Source organism: Centroberyx gerrardi, chromosome 19 (genome assembly GCF_048128805.1).
Source record: "Centroberyx gerrardi isolate f3 chromosome 19, fCenGer3.hap1.cur.20231027, whole genome shotgun sequence".
Taxonomy (NCBI): domain Eukaryota; kingdom Metazoa; phylum Chordata; class Actinopteri; order Beryciformes; family Berycidae; genus Centroberyx; species Centroberyx gerrardi.
This window is the reverse complement of record NC_136015.1, coordinates 4,577,322-4,594,761: the sequence shown is the minus strand read 5'-3', so window position 1 is coordinate 4,594,761 and position 17,440 is coordinate 4,577,322. Positions and strand designations below refer to the sequence as shown.

The window sequence follows — 17,440 nt, the reverse complement described above, 5'->3', positions numbered from 1 at the left end:
CTTTAAAGCCAGTGGGGGGAAAAGTGGCAGGGGAAAGATTATCTTTGTAACACCTCTGCACTGCATCACCGTGTATTTTTTCCTCTTGTGAGTGGATTTCATGGTTGAGAGTGCAATTTGAAATAGGATTAACGGTAGGTGTCGGGTAGTGTTAGCTAAACCTCTTTATGTCAGGTATGGCAGAGAGAAGTCTGTCATTGCGTCTGCCTGCACCCTTTTACCATTGAACATCGCTCGAGGGGGGATTCTTTAAATATTACTAACACTGTGTTTGCATTCATCAAAGGGCTGTGAGGCAGGCACAATGCAATGTTGCGGTTTCTACCTATAAAACGCAGAAGAAAGAATCCATGCGTGCAAGACAACCTCAACATGTACTGCCGTTATGGGAGTACATTTCAGCCTTTTGTTTTCAAAAAAAGTCCGAGAACTCTTTCTCTCCTCTCTCTCTCTCTCTCTGTGTGCCTCGGTGACATTGGGAGGCCACATGGTTGGCTGCAGCCCAGACCCAAAGAGAGGATGCATTCCTGGGATGGCCATCGGCTGTGTACGGGCTGAGATGCCCAACCCTCCACTCCCACAGTTTCCACACACAGCAGAGAGTCCCGCTGGAAAACAACAGTTTCGGCAGTCTTATGTAACTGGGGTTGGTTGTAAAGAAAAAGGGAGGGCTGGAGGGAGGGATTATGGATTGATGGGGAGAAAGAGAGAGAGAAGGAGAGAGAGAGGTGGAGGGCTGTTTAAGGCTGAACGCTGAAGCAAAGTTGGACCTCACAGTTGAGTAACTGACTTGCCCAAAGCCGGAGTGCAGCCAAACCCAGCAGCGGTTCCCAATCATGTGCCACGGAGGTCCAAGAGTCTGCAGGTTTTCCTTCCAACCAAACACTACAGGGTTCTGCTAATCTTGGAAAACAACTGACAAAGTTTTCAATATTAAAAACCCTTTTTGACCTCAAGAACCAAAACCTTTCGGCTGCAATAGCCTTCGTCTGGGTTTGCAGCCGAAACACGTCGGTTTTTAAGGTCGTAGCTTTGTCGATTCTCCCCCCGAGCTGGATTCTTTTCATTCCTTTGGTTCTTTCTGATTCATGCACCTCGGAGGAGCTGTGAGGTTGCGACAGATTTGTTGCCCTTTTGTGTTTGGTTGGCATGAAAGCCTGCAGACTCTCGGGCATCCACAGACCATACTAGAGACCTGCTGGCCTAACCCAAAGCTTCATGACAAAAAGACCGGAACTGGAAACGGGAAAACTGAAAATTCAACCTTTCTCCCCCCCCCCCCCCCCCCCCCCGTCTTTTTCATGGTGGTGAACATGTGAGAGCTTGAGGAGCGCGTCCCGAAAAAGTGTCGGTCGCTAACAGCAGTCGGTGTTACTCAACAGTTGAAAGCCTCAGGGTTTCCCAAGGCTGGGAGTGGCACACAAACACACACACACACACACACCCCTCCCCCCCTCCTCCTCCTCTGCCCCCAGTAAACACATCGATAATCCTGCAGGTTGAATGACTGGCTCTGTGGATAAGACATGAAGATGAAGGAGGAAGACCTGCGGAGAAGAGGCAATTAGTGTTCAGTCTAAGGTGCGCAAGGCCTTGGAGTAGTTACTACCGGTGATGTGGTGGGAAATATAAGGGAGGGTCAACGACCTCCAGTTGGTGATCATCATAAAGTCGTTTACATCCTCAGAAAGGCTTTCATGTATGCTTTTTCCCCCTCAAAAGAGCCTATCTTCTAGGGATGGGATGATATATTGAAATTCAATATATTGCGATACAATAATGTGACGATACGTATCGTGGGGCAGAAAAATGAATCGTGATATTAGCTCCATTTTATTCTGCTGTAGTAATCACAAATGAGACGCTTGACCATCACAATTTCACAAGCTCTCCATCCAAATTATATTATTTATTTATCAGACTTTGTTGTCATTGAACTTTTATTTATGACATTGTATCGTGTATCGAATCGTGAAGCCCATATCGCGTATCGAATCGTATCGTCCCGTCTCTACTGTCTTCATATAACTTACATAAGTATGACACCACTTACCATGATGTACACTATGAATTTACATCATTGAGATTTATGCCAGCCAAAAAAGCCAGGTAAACTGATTTTTGGTGGGTTACCCTCTGATCATCAATAACCTCGGGTGGGTCTGGGACATTCTACCGATCAACAAGAAGAGGGAGAACTGCTTGAGGAAGATGGAAATGAAATCCCTCCATGCTGGCAGACAGTCAATATGCATATCGCTCACACTGGGTGCCGAGCTAATGGAGGGACACTGGGTAGACGCAGGGCTCACACAAATCCAGTCGAGGGGAATCGGTTCAACCGGACAAATAATGGTTGGGAACAAAACACTGATGGAAAAAATCTGTTCGCCGGAGCAGTTGAGAGTGCGGCTTCTTACTTCTTATTTCATGTTTCGCAGAAAAACACTCAAAACACACTCAAAACACACTCCCACTATCGGAAACCGTGTCATTCTCGCGTCTGGTCGCGTTTCTCGTGTTTCCGTCACAGCAGCTCCGTTACCTTAGCTCAGGATGACGAGGACTTTGCTGTAGACCACAGCAGAACACCCTATATCCACCCTGCTGGCACGGCTTCAGTGTTTTCATTCCATATGATAGGAGTCACACCACATTCCTGTTACAACTTCTCTGCGGTGCATAAAAATCTCCTCTCGAAACCGCAGGGCCATGTGTTTTGAATTTTCCCTCTGTTTGTTCTCATTTACAGCATCTCGCCACTTTTTCTTCTGCTCTCTCTGTCTCTCTCTCTCTCTCTCTCTCACACACACACACACACACACACACATACACACATACACTCTCTCTCTCTCTCTCTCTCTCTCTCTCTCTCTCTCTCTCATACACACACACAGGGATCGCTCACTCTCTTCATGTTGATAGGCCCATTTAGTTCTCATGAAAGCATTCCATTTAGGTGCATTTGAGGTTATGGTTGTCACTGACAACCGGCTGTCAGAGAGTGGCAGCCTCTATCAGTATTGGGGGTTTCCAGAGGAGCTTACAACACACAGAGCAGCCATTGATGGAGCCTGGCTTTATGGACTCAGACCCACCAAAGCCGATGGCATGGGGCAAACACAGGGAGGTAGTTGGCAGATGGATCTTTTGACCTCACAAACCTATGTATCACGGGGTGGTGATGTGCTGCAACGCGCTACATGGGCAGAATCAGCCCATCTCCCGGAATCAGGCTTATTCTAATGAACATAATGTGCAATTTTGGTTCTGAATTGTTTAAGATAAGATGAAACTATTGAGCCCCGTGGGGAAATTAGGTTGCTGCAGCATCAAAAGTAATAGGATTCAGCAGGGGGAAAAAAGACAAATGGAACATAAAATAAGCAATAAAAAACTAATAAAAACAATAACAGAATGTAAACAATTGTGCGGTTCCCTAAATGTTTGCTGGTGACAGTTTAAACATGTTAAGTAGCAGGAGTGGGGGATATGAGGGGAGAGTATGGATTACTTACATGTATGGATTTACTTCCACTTGTTACTTACAGTCATGGTTTCTTACTTACATATGGATTACTATATTAGATATATGTGCTATGTATATGTCGGCCAAAGGTCATTATGAACTAAGAATCCTATAATAAATCATGCCTGCATCCCATAAAGCTAGGCTGCCTCATTAATCTAAACTACATAGAAACTTGGTGTGACCTTCGTAAGGTATTACAAATTAAGATTACGCTTTTGCTTAGAGAAAAAAGGAAAAAAAAAAGAAAAAGTTGAAATATGTAAAAAGAAATAAAAAAAGCAACAGGTTTTCTTTGAAGAGGGCGTATAAATCATTAGCCTTTTAATTGATGAACTGCCTATATTGCTAATTGGGATATTTAAATACAAACACTATAAGAGAAAAGGGAAGAAAAAAAAAGCTAATTAACAACAATAATTGAATAAAAAAAAAAAACATATCGAGTGTCATCTTTGAAAAATGTGATGATGATAAATGACATGCAATGGGATTCAATTTGTATATATGTTCTGCATAAATGTGTGGCTCTTCCTTGTGAAATTGCATTGTTGGGAAAGATGCTGCACCCCCCCCCCCACCCCCCCCCCACCCCCTTCTGGAAACCTGTTCTGGAGGGAGTGACTTGATCCAGGCGGCGTCCAATTATATGGAAGCAGCACTTATTCCACTTTATTCCAGGCTCCAGTTTAGTGGCTTGAAGCCTTCAGAGACACACACATACACACGCACACACTCACACACACACGCGGGATCGCACTGTAAAGGCAGCGGGGGGGGAAAGGAGAGAAGAGGAAGAGACGGGCACCCATGTGACATTTGAACGGAAAAGCTATAAAGACAAAGGTAGAGAAAATATCGAGTTTATCTGTGAAGTCGGGCGTCTTCGGCGTTGGCGAGGAGACAGAGGATGCTCCGAGAAGAAGAAGAAAAAAAAACAACACACACACACACAGAAATCCACGAGGGGCTTGCTTTTTTTTCTCGTCTGGAAATTCTGCGGCTTCGTATAAATGATTCATGAGCGCCTATTTCTATTTCTAAGGGAGTAATTGCGCTCGCAGTTGAGTTTCGGCTGAAGCCGGTCAGCCAATCTGCAGAGAAGACGGCAGAAGAGCTGGGGATCAGAGCTTGGAGAAAATAATAATAATAATAATAATAATAATAAAAGAAAGTCTATTCATTTTGGGGGAGTTCGCACGCGTTCGCTTCACCTGCACTGGACCTCGTCTGTCAAAGGGATCAACTGTTGCTGCAGCCGGAGCGACCGTAAAGACATTCTCCAAGTGTGTGTCTGGCTTTCACAATGGATGTTTGACCGTCACTTGGTCCTGCATGCAGCCCCGTAGCCGGCGTTGTGCAATTAACATGGAAGAGAGACTGATATTGTTGTTGATCCCTCGGATACACCTTCATCTGTCCTGATGTGATGCCACATTGTTGCACTGAGGAGAATGATAATATCCCACACCGCTCCCGGCTTTTTGATTTTGGTTGATCATCTTTGTGTGTGAAACAATAGCATTTGTTTTTTTTTTTAAGACCAAGGGCGCAGTTTGGGCATCTCAACTCCCTGGCAGAAGTAAAAAATTGATAGTGGCTTTTCGTGATAGTGACCTTGCCCGGTTTTTGGCATCTATTCAGGGGGAGATCATCATGCTGATGATGATGGAGAACAGCGGCATGGATGCGCATCAGGTTGATATCGATTCGGAATTTGAGCCGCACGGTCGGCCGCGGTCCTGCACCTGGCCGCTGCCGTGTCCGGAGGATTTCCCCGGGGGAGAAGAGGCGAGTCGAGGTCTAGCCCTGGCGTCGGTCAAAGTGGAGCAGTACAACGTGCCGGCGTGCCGGGCCGAGAGAAAAGGCGGCGCTCCGGTGGAGATAACGCATCCAGCCGGCGCCCCGGCCCCCGTCGTGGCCGCTCCTGCCTGCATGTCCGGGGCTGCGCTCGACGTGGCCGGCCAGCTGCGCAAAGCCAAGTCCTCCCGGCGGAACGCGTGGGGGAACCAGTCGTATGCAGACCTCATCACCCGTGCCATCGAGAGCGCCCCGGAGAAGAGGCTCACCCTGTCACAAATTTATGACTGGATGGTTCGCTTTGTTCCTTATTTCAAGGATAAAGGCGACAGCAATAGTTCAGCCGGATGGAAGGTAGGCCATATGAAAGAATTTTCTGATAGCACATGGTGGAGATTTTAGTGGGGAAGCTGCACTATATTTAATCTCAGGCTGTGTCTGCAGCATAACTCGTGTTCTGTACATCTAAAAGCCACATAATTGACCCCTGGTTCCAGCAGTTTATGTCACTGGCGTGTCTCCGTGTCACTCCACGCTACATTGTGTGGAAAGGGGCGGTGAGCATGGCTGGATAGGGGTTCACTGGGTTCATCGTATTTAGGGATTGCAGTCTGTGTATAGGAGAAGCCTACAACACAACCCAAAGCACGGCCACCCCCCCTTTCACAGCTCCTTTTGGATAGGCAAGTCTTACGCGCTGTGACGCATTCGCCAAGGCTCTGATTTCAAGCCTTATATTTCTCTGCATTATCGGGTCACACGAGGGACAAAGTGTGCCCCCGGTCACATTTGCAATTCCTCGGCTGGAGCGTCACCCATGCCGCCTGTTGGGTGCTCCGGATGAACCGTTTGGCGCCACCCCGCCCCCCGCTACCCATTGCGCGCACGTTGAATTACGCACAGGGCTGCGAGGCGAGGGGCTTTAAAAGGACAATAACAAGAGATGATGACATGGGGTGTCACAGCAAACAGATGAAACTACAGATTATCCCTTAAATTCAAATTAATATGAGGTTAATCTAATAGATTGGTCGCTGTAATCTACTTAAGTTTACCACTCATTCTGTGTGAGGATTAATTGTCTTTTGTTTGCAAGCCCTATAGCTTCCCCTCATAGAAGTCTTTATATTTCATAAAGCTGTGCTTCCACATGCCACTTTTTTTTTTTTTTTTAATTCTTCAGCAATTTCACAACAACCTGAACATTCTTGAAATCTGGCCATACTACTACTACTACTTAAAAATGCATTTTAATGATAATATTCTACATAAATAGATCCTCTGTTACACTTGGACTACTGGCATTACATCTCAGTGGGAATAGAGGATGAATCAAGGCTCCAAGTCATATTTAAACACAAGTAACTAAGGTTGGAATCAGATTTTTTCAAAGTACCTACATAGGTGGGGAAATAAAATCACTTTCAGCGCCTTCCACATGTGTTTAAATGTGGATCGGTGCCCTAAATTAATCTTTTATCTGCACTGGGGTTTGAACACCAGGGGTCCAGGAATACGAGTCAAACGCTGGAGTTTAGGGGGAATATTTGAAACAGAAAGTTAGTGCTGGATACAAACACCTGGGGCCTCAAATGGCTCAACACAGAACAAGGGAGTAGTCTCCGAAAAAATCCCCTCTTGATCCATCTGACAGCCGACTTTAATATTTATTTGCATTGTTTTATCCAGGGGCTTTAAAACAAGAATCAAGGGTCCGTCTTTCACTGCAGCGGAGGTCTAATAGATGGCCTGGATGCATTTTTTGGGGTTCTTCTGCGGTTTTGAGTGGACTGCATGGTCGGTCCGCTTCCCTCTGTGTGTTTTATTGAGACAGAGAGGCTGAGGGGAATACAGGAGAAGGGGAAATACAGATTGTGGTGGAATTAACAGGCATCTCTGGCCAGTCAACATGGGGCTGATCCAAAATCCGAACTTCCATCTTCTGCTCCTGTCATGTTATTGTATCGTTACAGCAGTTTGCGTGAAGTATCTCTCTCTCTCTCTCTCTCTCTCTCTCTCTCTCTCTCTCTCACACACACACACACACACACACACACAAGTTTCAAGTGTTCCTCTGGCTCGATAACAGCCTCCGAAAACATTCGCAGAAGAGAGCAGTTTTAAGACGCAGATTAATCTCAATGAAATCACCATTTCATTTAGGTCCGAGCCCACGGAGCAGCAGCACGGCCTAGTTCAATCTTTCTGGTTTGGGGGTTTAAAATTGGATTTGAAGGAGAGCTAACCCTAATTCCCCGGGCCTTGTTTGTGCCGCCCAGGGATGCCCAGCTTGATGCCTGCTCCGATTCCAGCTTTGCGTGGAGGTTTTGATTGGCTGGTTTGGCAGCAAGCTGATTGGTGCAGAGGCTCCAAGTCGAGGCAAAAACAACTTGATTCAATCATAATAACACTCTTAAAAAAAAACACACACCAAAAAAAAATAAAATAACAGACACACATGCACGCACATGTTGGACTGTAACAGTTGGCAGCAATTTTAATGAGATTTTAAGCACGGAGGTACAGAATTATTCACACACACACACACACACACACATAGGCACATTCGCGTACAATACGTATACACCCTAACACATTCCTGTATGTTTCTGCTTAGATTGAACAGACGGGGAGGGGGGTGTGTGTGTGTGTGTGTGTGTGTGTGGGGGGGGGGGGGGGGGGTGGTGGTGGTGGTGGTGGTGGTGGGTGGTGGTATGGATGGATGGTTGGATGGGATGAGTGGGAGGGAAATAAGATCCAGTCAGAGTCTTGCTATTAAAAGCAGTCTTTAAGAGCTGTTGTGTAATCCTGTCTGAGAGCTGCTGCTCAATTCAGCCGCTGGGCTCTTTGTCTTCGTCTCTGGCCAGCAGCTTCTCCTGCCTGTTAATACCACACACACGCAAACACACACACACACACACACGCACCTACACACACACACACACACACAGTTGTTTAGGTGTCACACACTTGTTTAAGTGTCAAGCAGTAGGGCTAGTGGAGCTGTACACCACACAAACCAGGAGGAAAGCAACATTAATAGTTCAGGACCCGTCACATCCTTTGTTTAATGAATTTGAAAAACTCCCTTCAGGAAGGGGACATAGGGTACCCATAGCAACGAGAAACATTTTAAAGAGATCTTTTGTCCCATCCTCTGTCATCTTACTAAACAAATGACCTTTTATTGGATATTAGTGACTGCTGCTGTCTTTACAATGTCTGTTTAAGATATGTATTAATTGTTAATATTTTAGCACTTTTCATCCCAACCATTTACTACTACAGGCCAACTTATGAATTGTCTTTATCTCATGTATTCTAACCCATGGCAGAGGAAGTTTTTAAGTGTATGTATGTCTGTGAAGCCAAAAGTCTGTGAAGCCAAAGATGAATTTCCACGTGAGTGGCCAATAAAGATGTCTAAGTCTAAGTCTAAGTCTAAGTCTAAGTCTAGAGTGATGGCTATGTATGGATTTCTTGCACTGTAGGTCACTGGTCTCACACACACACACACACACACAGACACTTGATTAAGTCTCCAGTGGTAGCGTTACAGTGTATGGATTTCTTTGATTGTGGTACAGTGGCCACACACACACACGCACACACGCTCGCTCACACACACACACACACACACACACACACACACACACACACACACACACACACTTAAGTATCCGGCAGTAGGGTTACAGTGATGACTATGTATGGATTTCTCTGGCCGTGGTTCAGTAATTGCGGTCAAGTGTTTTGGCCATGTTTGTTATTGTATCTGAGGAGGAGGCTGTGTTTGGTCATATGAAGTGAGTCCTGTAGGTGGTCGCTGGAAGGGAGGGTGTGTGTGTGTGTGTATGTGTTGTGGGGGGGATGGTAGATCTGCTCCAACACTCTGTTATGTTCCTTTCACAAGTGGCTCTGCGTGGGAACCTGCGCCCTGTACACAGCTATACTGTACATGGAGGCAGCAGTGCCAAGCAGGTAGAAACTTAATGGCTAACACTTTAGTTGAAGTGGTTTTCATAAGGCATTACAAGGTATCATTGTGGGTGCATGATAATTATTATAATCAGAGTGTGATATAATGAACACAACGCGCAAAAAACATAGGGTATTGGAATACTGTGCGGAGAAACTGTATAGTTAATGACATGGTATTAAATTGAATGTAATTTTCCGATGTTTGACTGATGACTATGTTCTCTATATGCCTTGGAATAATTACTAGCAATGATGTAGAGGTAAATATAAAGGTGGGTAAACTATGACCGCCAGCGATTATCATAATGCAAACCACTTATAGAAAAAAAATCAATTATACTTTCAGAAAAGCAAAGACCGTATCCTTATATAACTTACATTAGTTTGATGCTAGATCAGAAAGATTTATGGCAGCCTAACAAAGGTGGTAAACCGACTTTACGTGGGTTTACCCTCCACTGTATCCCTGATTACATTGTAAGAAAAGTTTATCACTGCCTCTAATGGGTTTATAATCTGCTTGAAATGCATCTCAATGCACTTCAAGTAAGGTGTTACCACCCACGTCGATGGCCAGCACCTTATTCTGCCGCGATTCCGCTCGCAGGAGATAGAAAAGCAGAACAAGGTGCCACGGCACAGAGAGAGAGAAAGACGGGGAGCGAGAGAAGGAGGTGGCGGAGAGACATTTTGAAGAACAAGGTATTATTTGTCCTGCCAATAAAAAACCCTTTTGAATTGAATTCCAAATTGAGTGGGAGAGGGAGAGAGGCGGAAAGAGAAAGAGAACGAGAGAGAGAGAGAGAGAGAGAGAGAGAGAGAGTGAGAGAGAGCGAGAGTGGTGGCGGTGGCCCCTGCTGCTGAGCACATTGATAGCAGCCTTAATGCCTGTGATGCTCCACTGCCAGCCGAGACAGAGGGGAATTGGTTGGAGATGGTGGAACAGGCTTAGAGGTTTCCCCGTGCCAGCCGGCCTGGCGCTGGCTCAACAGAAAGCCCTCTGCACCGCTACACAGTTATTGTTATTATCACAAAGGCGCAGCAGAAGGAGAGGCAGCCCTCGAGTTGGCGGGCTTGGCACCGGGTCGAGTGGGGGGGGAGGGGGACGGGAAGAGGAATTGGAAAAGGGGAAGGGGAAGGGGAAGGGGGCTGATTGTGGAGGCCACGGGTAAAAACTCATCTGATCGGTCCTGTGAATGGAGGGGAAACAGTCGGGAGGAGCCGTTGAGGGCTTGAATGGAAAGGAGGCCAGGCGGATTTTGACGCGGAAAGATCAGTTTGCCTCGTCAGTTGGTACAAAAGTACAAAAGGCGTTTGAATAGTGGGAGAATTGCGTCTTCCCAAGTCTTGAGAAAGGGCCCGGAGATAAACAAGGGATGCACCGAGGTGGCGGTGGAGGCAGGGTGTTTTCTTCGCCGCTTCAAGTGAGTCATGGTGGTTGGAACAGAACACGATATTCTCGCTCTCGACTCTCACACTTCAATCAGTTGGACCGAGTCTCCGTTCTGAGGATGTTGAGAAACGCTCCCCGAGACGGAAATTCCAGAGAGGGAAAACTGAGTCCAGACACACGCACAGTCAGTCAGGCAGGCTGATCTTGGGAATGGTGCCTGGTGTTGTCGTAAAATGTCGGCCCCGGTGCACATTCTCTCCGTGTTGTCTAGCAGACCTCAGGGCCTCAGAATGTTCTGGTGTCTGGCTCGGACGATGAGTAGGGCGCTAGTCAAAACCTTCAGTCCTCCAACTTCACACCGTCAGACCGTGACTCAGGAAACAGTCAGCAGCCTTATCCTCCCGACAAGTTAGTCCTTCAGTTCATGAAGCAACGCATAGAGCGAAGGCTCTGACAAGGTTATTGTAAATCACTCAATTCCTCATAATTGCATCACGTCATATTACTGCTGTAATTGCTAGATAATTACACAGACTGACAGCAATGATGCAAAACAAATAAGAAAACTTTTGATTTCACACTATGAAATAACCTTGAAAGTCATATCTTATCATATAATATATACAATGATGGGCAGTTACGTTTGAAATAAACAATCCCAAAACATAATTTCAATGCAGCAAAAATGTATACTTTACACTTTATGATACATTAGAAGCAGAATATAAGAAATAAGAAGCAGAGATAAACTTTTCTTACAATACAATCATCAGACAAACATCAGAAAATTGCATTAACATGTCATTAACCCCCTAATTTTTTGCACATTGTGTTCATTATATCATGCACCGATTATAATAATTATCATGCCCTCACAATGTCTTAATAATATGGTTATGATGCCTTGTAATACCTCATGAGCACCATTTCATGTAAAATGTTGCCCTTATTTTACCGCAAATGGGATTAGCTTTTGAGTTCCTACACACTAAAATGGGTTTGATAGAAGTTTGTATGGATCTGAGGATTCTGTGTGTGTGAGTGAGTGTGTATGTGTGTGTGTTGTTTGCATCTGTGCTTGTTGTTGTGTTGCTAGGCCTGATGGGAGTCCAGGTCCGGGGGGTGCAGCTCTAGTTAATAATTCAGATGAGGCTCATTATCAAGGCAGCGCAGATCTCTCTCTGATTCCACCTTAATTGCAGGCAGGATGTGCCTCTCAGACACTCTCAAAGTCACTCCCCCTCCTGTCTGCAGCTGCAAATGACTACCACACACACACACACACACACACACACACACACACACACACACACACACACACACACACCGATCTCCATTGGTTCTCTTCCAGACCTCACCTCAGCGCAGCAGGTCCCCTCGTCGACTCAGCCCAGTATCTTTGCAGGTGAATGGCCATTTTGAAACGAGTAGATAAATCCCACTCCGACCTTATGACTATTACAGAAAATCGACTCGGAGGCCAGGCATGTGCTTATATTATGAGTCACTTACCTTTTTAATCGGATCTTCATAAGGGCTTTCTCCTGTTGGAGGGCTCAGCAAACTGAGATTGATGGGAGGTAATCAGTCGGAGGACAGCGGCTCTGTGATTAATGCTTCTGGTGATGGAAGCTCTCAGCGCCGGGCTGGACGGCCCGGATCAGGGGTTCCCAACCCCTTTTTCCGCTCCGGACCAGAGCAAATTTTGGCGGAGTGGAAGTGGGGAGGCGATGCCAAAGAAGAGAGCTGGCTGTTGCCTGTCAAGCAGTAACAGATTTATTTGACATTTTAATAAGACCCTATTTCACTGTAAAGCTGCACTAGGCAACTTTGCACTTTGACGGCCCCAAGTGGCAGCGAGGGGTAACTATTAGAATGTTTGAAGTACTTCATTACCCAGAAATCAGTAAACTGCACACTCCTCTGACCATAAAGTGTCTTCTTCTTTCTTTCTTCGCTCACTCACTGCTGTTTAGGAAAAAGTTTTGTATTTCTTTGTGCTTACAGGGGCGCTCTTCTCTATTCAGGCTGATAAGACAAGTGTATTTTTACATTTAAATCTTCCCTAGTGTAGCTTTAAAGTGCAGCAAACATTGCAGCTATATGGGAAATGAATTAATCTGCCACAGTCTATCACACAAATCATTCACCACTATAACAAAATCAGCAGCTACTCACGGTCATTGCGAGCCTACGCACTGCTTCTTAGAGACATGTTGGTCATAGCGAGTGGTAATTAAAGTCAATAATAAACGCAAAGAGTTCCTCGTATCCATCTTGCTCCTGAGCCTAGTCTTTGGGGCCATTCTTCATTTTTGAAATGTTATGCTCCAGCCCACTGTTCACTCACTGTCAAGTTAAAGACAAATGTCTGATTGATGTGGGAATGACAGATGACGTGCTTGCTCTCCAAATCGATCCAATCACGAAAAGTGTGCGGCTGTTATTCACCGGATAGCTTCAAAAAAGGGGCATTCTTGTTGGAGAGATTTACTAGACCACACAAAACAAAACAAATTGGAGGTATAAAAGTGACAATGGTTTTCCTGCTAGCCCAGCAGACCTGGTCGGTGGTTGGGAACTTTTGGCCTAGAAGCAAGACCCTCCACCACTTCTGGCCCGGGGGTTTCTGCATTCACTACTAGGCCAAGGAAAGACTTGATGATTGATATGATGGGGACGGCGCTCAGTATGAACGCACTGATGGAAATGTAGTGATGGTCCTGTAGTGAGTTGAGCAAGGCACTGGCACTGTGAGGGTTAGGGGTTTGACTCCCCCTGGGGCCACCCATGCTGACAAAGCATGCACTCATGGTGCTGTGAGGCGCTTCGGATAAAAGCTTCTACCAAATGGCATACGAGATGGAGGGGAAAGTAGTCAATAGTGGTAGAATTTAGTCAACTGAGGTAAATTATGAAAGGTATTTTCTAAAAAGGTACTGAAGAGGTTAAAATGTTTTGAGGGAAAGTAATTGTTGACAAAGAATAATAGGCCGCATTAACGAAATGCTGTGTTCCATCACTCTACAATATTATCAATCTCCATTAATGCGTTTTGTTCTCCATGTAGTTCACTCATGTTCAGGTGATGTTCAGCATCAATCAGGTTGCATTCATTTGTTGGCTATTGCATTCTTATAGATGTCTGTAACTGCACTGATGATTAGTTGATAAAAGCTTGGTGAACTCCTACTTTTAAAAATGTTTACTGTATAAAGTGAAGTATTGGTTGAAAATGAAATCCATAAATGTCTTAAGAGTAGGAACATGTTTATCTGCGGTGCTATAGCCAGTTATTTGCTCATAATCTTTGTTAAGTGTGTTAACAAGTTGCCACAGTTGTCTGCTAACGATGTCAAGTCAAGCCTCGACATAAGGGAAAAAACATGTCTACTGTCTATTGTCACTATAAAGAAGGGTCAGGGAAGGGTATTTTACTAATGAATATTCATCAGTCTAACGGCATATTTGGACAAATTACAATAAAGGCCTTTCAAGCTGGAGTTGAGTAGAATAACTTCCAATCTAGTAAATCGAGAGATTATTAATCATATATCATTAAACTGCTTTAAATCACGGCTAAGCAGATTTACATTAGGGTACGTACAGATCGTACAAATTGAGTGTGTATGAGTGTGTGTGTGTGTGTGTGTGTGTGTGTGTGTGTGTGTGTATGTGTGATGGCTTGCTGAGGGCGGTCCAGAAGGCAGACAGAGGTTAGCAGCGTAAGACGGCCTCTCAGAGTGGATTTCTGTGTCAGTTTGATGAAAATAGGTCAGGATTCAGAGCTCGGCGTTTAGCATTCTGCCCATGTGACGGCTGACGCCGAGCCTGACGACAGCTAGCCTCGAATGAACTCCAGACTCTTTCTGTCTCTTCTTTCTCCCTCCCTCTCCTCCCTCTTCTCTTTCTTCCTCCCTCCCTCTTTCTCTGTAATCTAAACTCTGTCCTGTCATCCTCTGTTTTCTCTGCTCTGGCTTCCGTTGCTGGAGGCTCACACGGAGAAAAATTCAAATCTGCAGCCGGGGTCGCAGATTAAGCCCGCTCCTCCGCAAAAATTGCACTTTAAATCCACAATAGTCTGCGTTTCGTAGAATTTATATGATCTGGATGCACTTTTGAATATTGTGGACCCGCTTTTGAGAAAGAAAATTCACATGTGCTGCACAGCTTTATGGGGATAATACATCAACCCCGGCTACTGGTGACCTAACTTATTGTAAGGTCCACAGTATGTTTGGTCACTGCTGGACGGGGTTGATTTATTATTCTCCTACAGTGCAGGCCTTCATCTCTCATGACTGTCATGACTTAAAAATGACTCTCTTAAAGCTGAATTTACTTAAAGATTAATCCAGTTAAGGTATCACCTTTCTAAATTTATATAGAGGCTTTACAGTTGCATCACAAATCTCCCAACAACCAGGTCTGGCGCCATCCTTGAGGTCCGCTGGAGAATTGGCTGTGTGCAAATAATGGCTATATATATAACAACCAGACTAGAAAAAGAGAGGTACCTGTAAAAGATTATTATGGGTGTAGGTCAATTCAGTAACATTATATTTTATATTATATATAGATTTGTTTTCAGGTTATGTAGGTTACTGTGACACAGTAACTGTCTTTATAGCCTCTAAAAGCTTGAGTTGTAGCTTGAGAAGAGTCAGCACAGTTAACATGAACAAACAGCTGGTTTTGTTAGCTAGCTAGATAGCCAGCTAATTTAGCAAAACAACCGATTTTAATGTTAACGTGCGACTACTAGCCACTGCTAATGCTAGCTTCTACTAGATAGTTTGTGCTTAAATCAGATGTGTTTACAAGACAGTGATGGTTAGCTGACCATATACACAAAATAATGAATAAATTCCCAGTCAAAAACAGCACAGTAGCTAATGAACCAAGTGTGAATTCTGTTGAAACGGCCAAGTCGTACATTCAGCTGTTCACAGCCACTGTTGCCCAAGAGTTCAGGACCTCCAATATGGCTGCCATATTACATCACCTGAAAGTCCTCGATAGATTATATCCAGATGAACGCTTGCGATAAAAGATCTATAAGTTGCCTTTATCCTTATTTCCTGCAAAGCCTTCTTCGTCCTGTATCTTTTCTCCTCTGTCTGTCTCTACCTTGTGCAGTGCCGGATTGCGTCTCCCTAACTGATTTATTGGCCCTCTGAAAGTCTGACTTCATCAAATCCTTGATACCGATAGTCATATATACTGTCTTTGATGAGTGCCACCGAAGTCGATGTGTGGATTTAATAGTAGCATTAATCTGCCTGTTTAATGGTGTTGTTGAGTGGAAGGTGGTCACCGCAAGACGCGGCACTAAAAGATGAGTTATGGGCCCAGCCATCGAACGATGAAAGGGCAAAATGCAAAGCAGTTGAGATGCGGAGGAGAGTGACATTAAGAGAGAGAGGTGGCGGAACTAAACAAGGTCTCCATATATACTGTACAGGAGAGAGGGAGGAGGACGAAGAGGTGGAGGAGGAGGAGCAAGACGGAGCTAGTTAGGGCTTTGAGCGTGATCTGAAAAGAAGAGTAAAGATTTTCTGATAACGTTGTTGACAAAGTTTTAAATTGGGAAGCAATTGGGAAGTGTTGAAGAGGTTTTATTTCCGAGCACGATTTGCGTTTATGCTTCATCTAACGTGTGCTAATTTGTGGCGAATACACAATAATTGATTCTCATGCGGCCATTTTGATCAGATTACTTTTCATCTCTTTTCATCTCGATAACTAATGGACCTGACAACTCATTGGGGGAATATTTAGGCAAAACTTGATATACACTTTTTTTCAGGTGTTTCCCAACACTGACAACACTGTGACATTCTACAAGGATTAATTGCCTGTGGTAATGAATAGGGTTAGACTGATAATGCGGCTGATATTGGCCTTTTATTAAGAATCGGACATCGAGAACGGCATTGTCGTTCATCTCTGATATGATGGATATGATGCAGTCTGATTGATTATATATTTATTGTAGAATTGATCAATGCTACACTGGTTGTCTATGGGACGAACTTAAGCTCAATTGATTCTAATGCATCATGAATATGTCTTATTATCAGTATTAGTATTAGCATTAGTGTCCTGGGTTTCAGTGGAGAGTTTTAGTGTCCCATTGTCTTCTGTTTCAGAGGCTCTTCCCTGACAAGAACAAAATTTCAGCGGAAACACAATACTTGTCATTTTGGCGGGGGGAATTCTTTCGGCATGAAATGTGAATACTGTTCAATATCGGTATAAAATATCGTCAATCGGCAGCTGCAGTCCAAAAATATCGATATCGGCCTCCAAAGCCCACACCAGTTGAACCCTACAGTATAGTAATGAAGGCAGTGGGAGGACAGAGGAGGACAGGATGGTCGTAGTGGTGCGATTGCGTGACCGAGCAGCGCGCTGACTGTCTATGCAATTCTCGCAAGACGGATATTAAAGCCGCTGTGCCGAGGCCTTCCCTCCGCTCGGTCCCTGCACTCCCTCTCCCTCTCGCTTTCTCCCTCTTTCTCGTTCTCCCTTTCCCTCTCTTTCCCCTTTCCCTCTATGTCTCTGCTAATGATCTGCTCCGCCTGTCGCTGCCTGGCTGACTGATGCCCACTGACAGCCCCACTCAGGCGGAAAGGCTGTAGCCACCCCCCCTCCCCTCCCTTAGACACACACACACACACACACACACAGAGTAATGCACTCCTACACATTCGAAACGCTACATATTACTATGC

General features: G+C 45.0%; 1 protein-coding gene across 1 annotated transcript in view; it reads left to right on the top strand.

The window, feature by feature from the left end:
• The first annotated feature begins 5,185 nt into the window (after nt 1–5,185).
• The window catches only part of foxo6b (forkhead box O6 b), a 30,414-nt gene continuing 18,159 nt past the window's right edge, over nt 5,186–17,440 (top strand). Inside the window, exon 1 of the mRNA XM_071907535.2 lies at nt 5,186–5,683. Within this exon, the coding sequence (XP_071763636.1) occupies nt 5,186–5,683 (498 nt within the window). The remainder of the gene's footprint in view (nt 5,684–17,440) is intronic.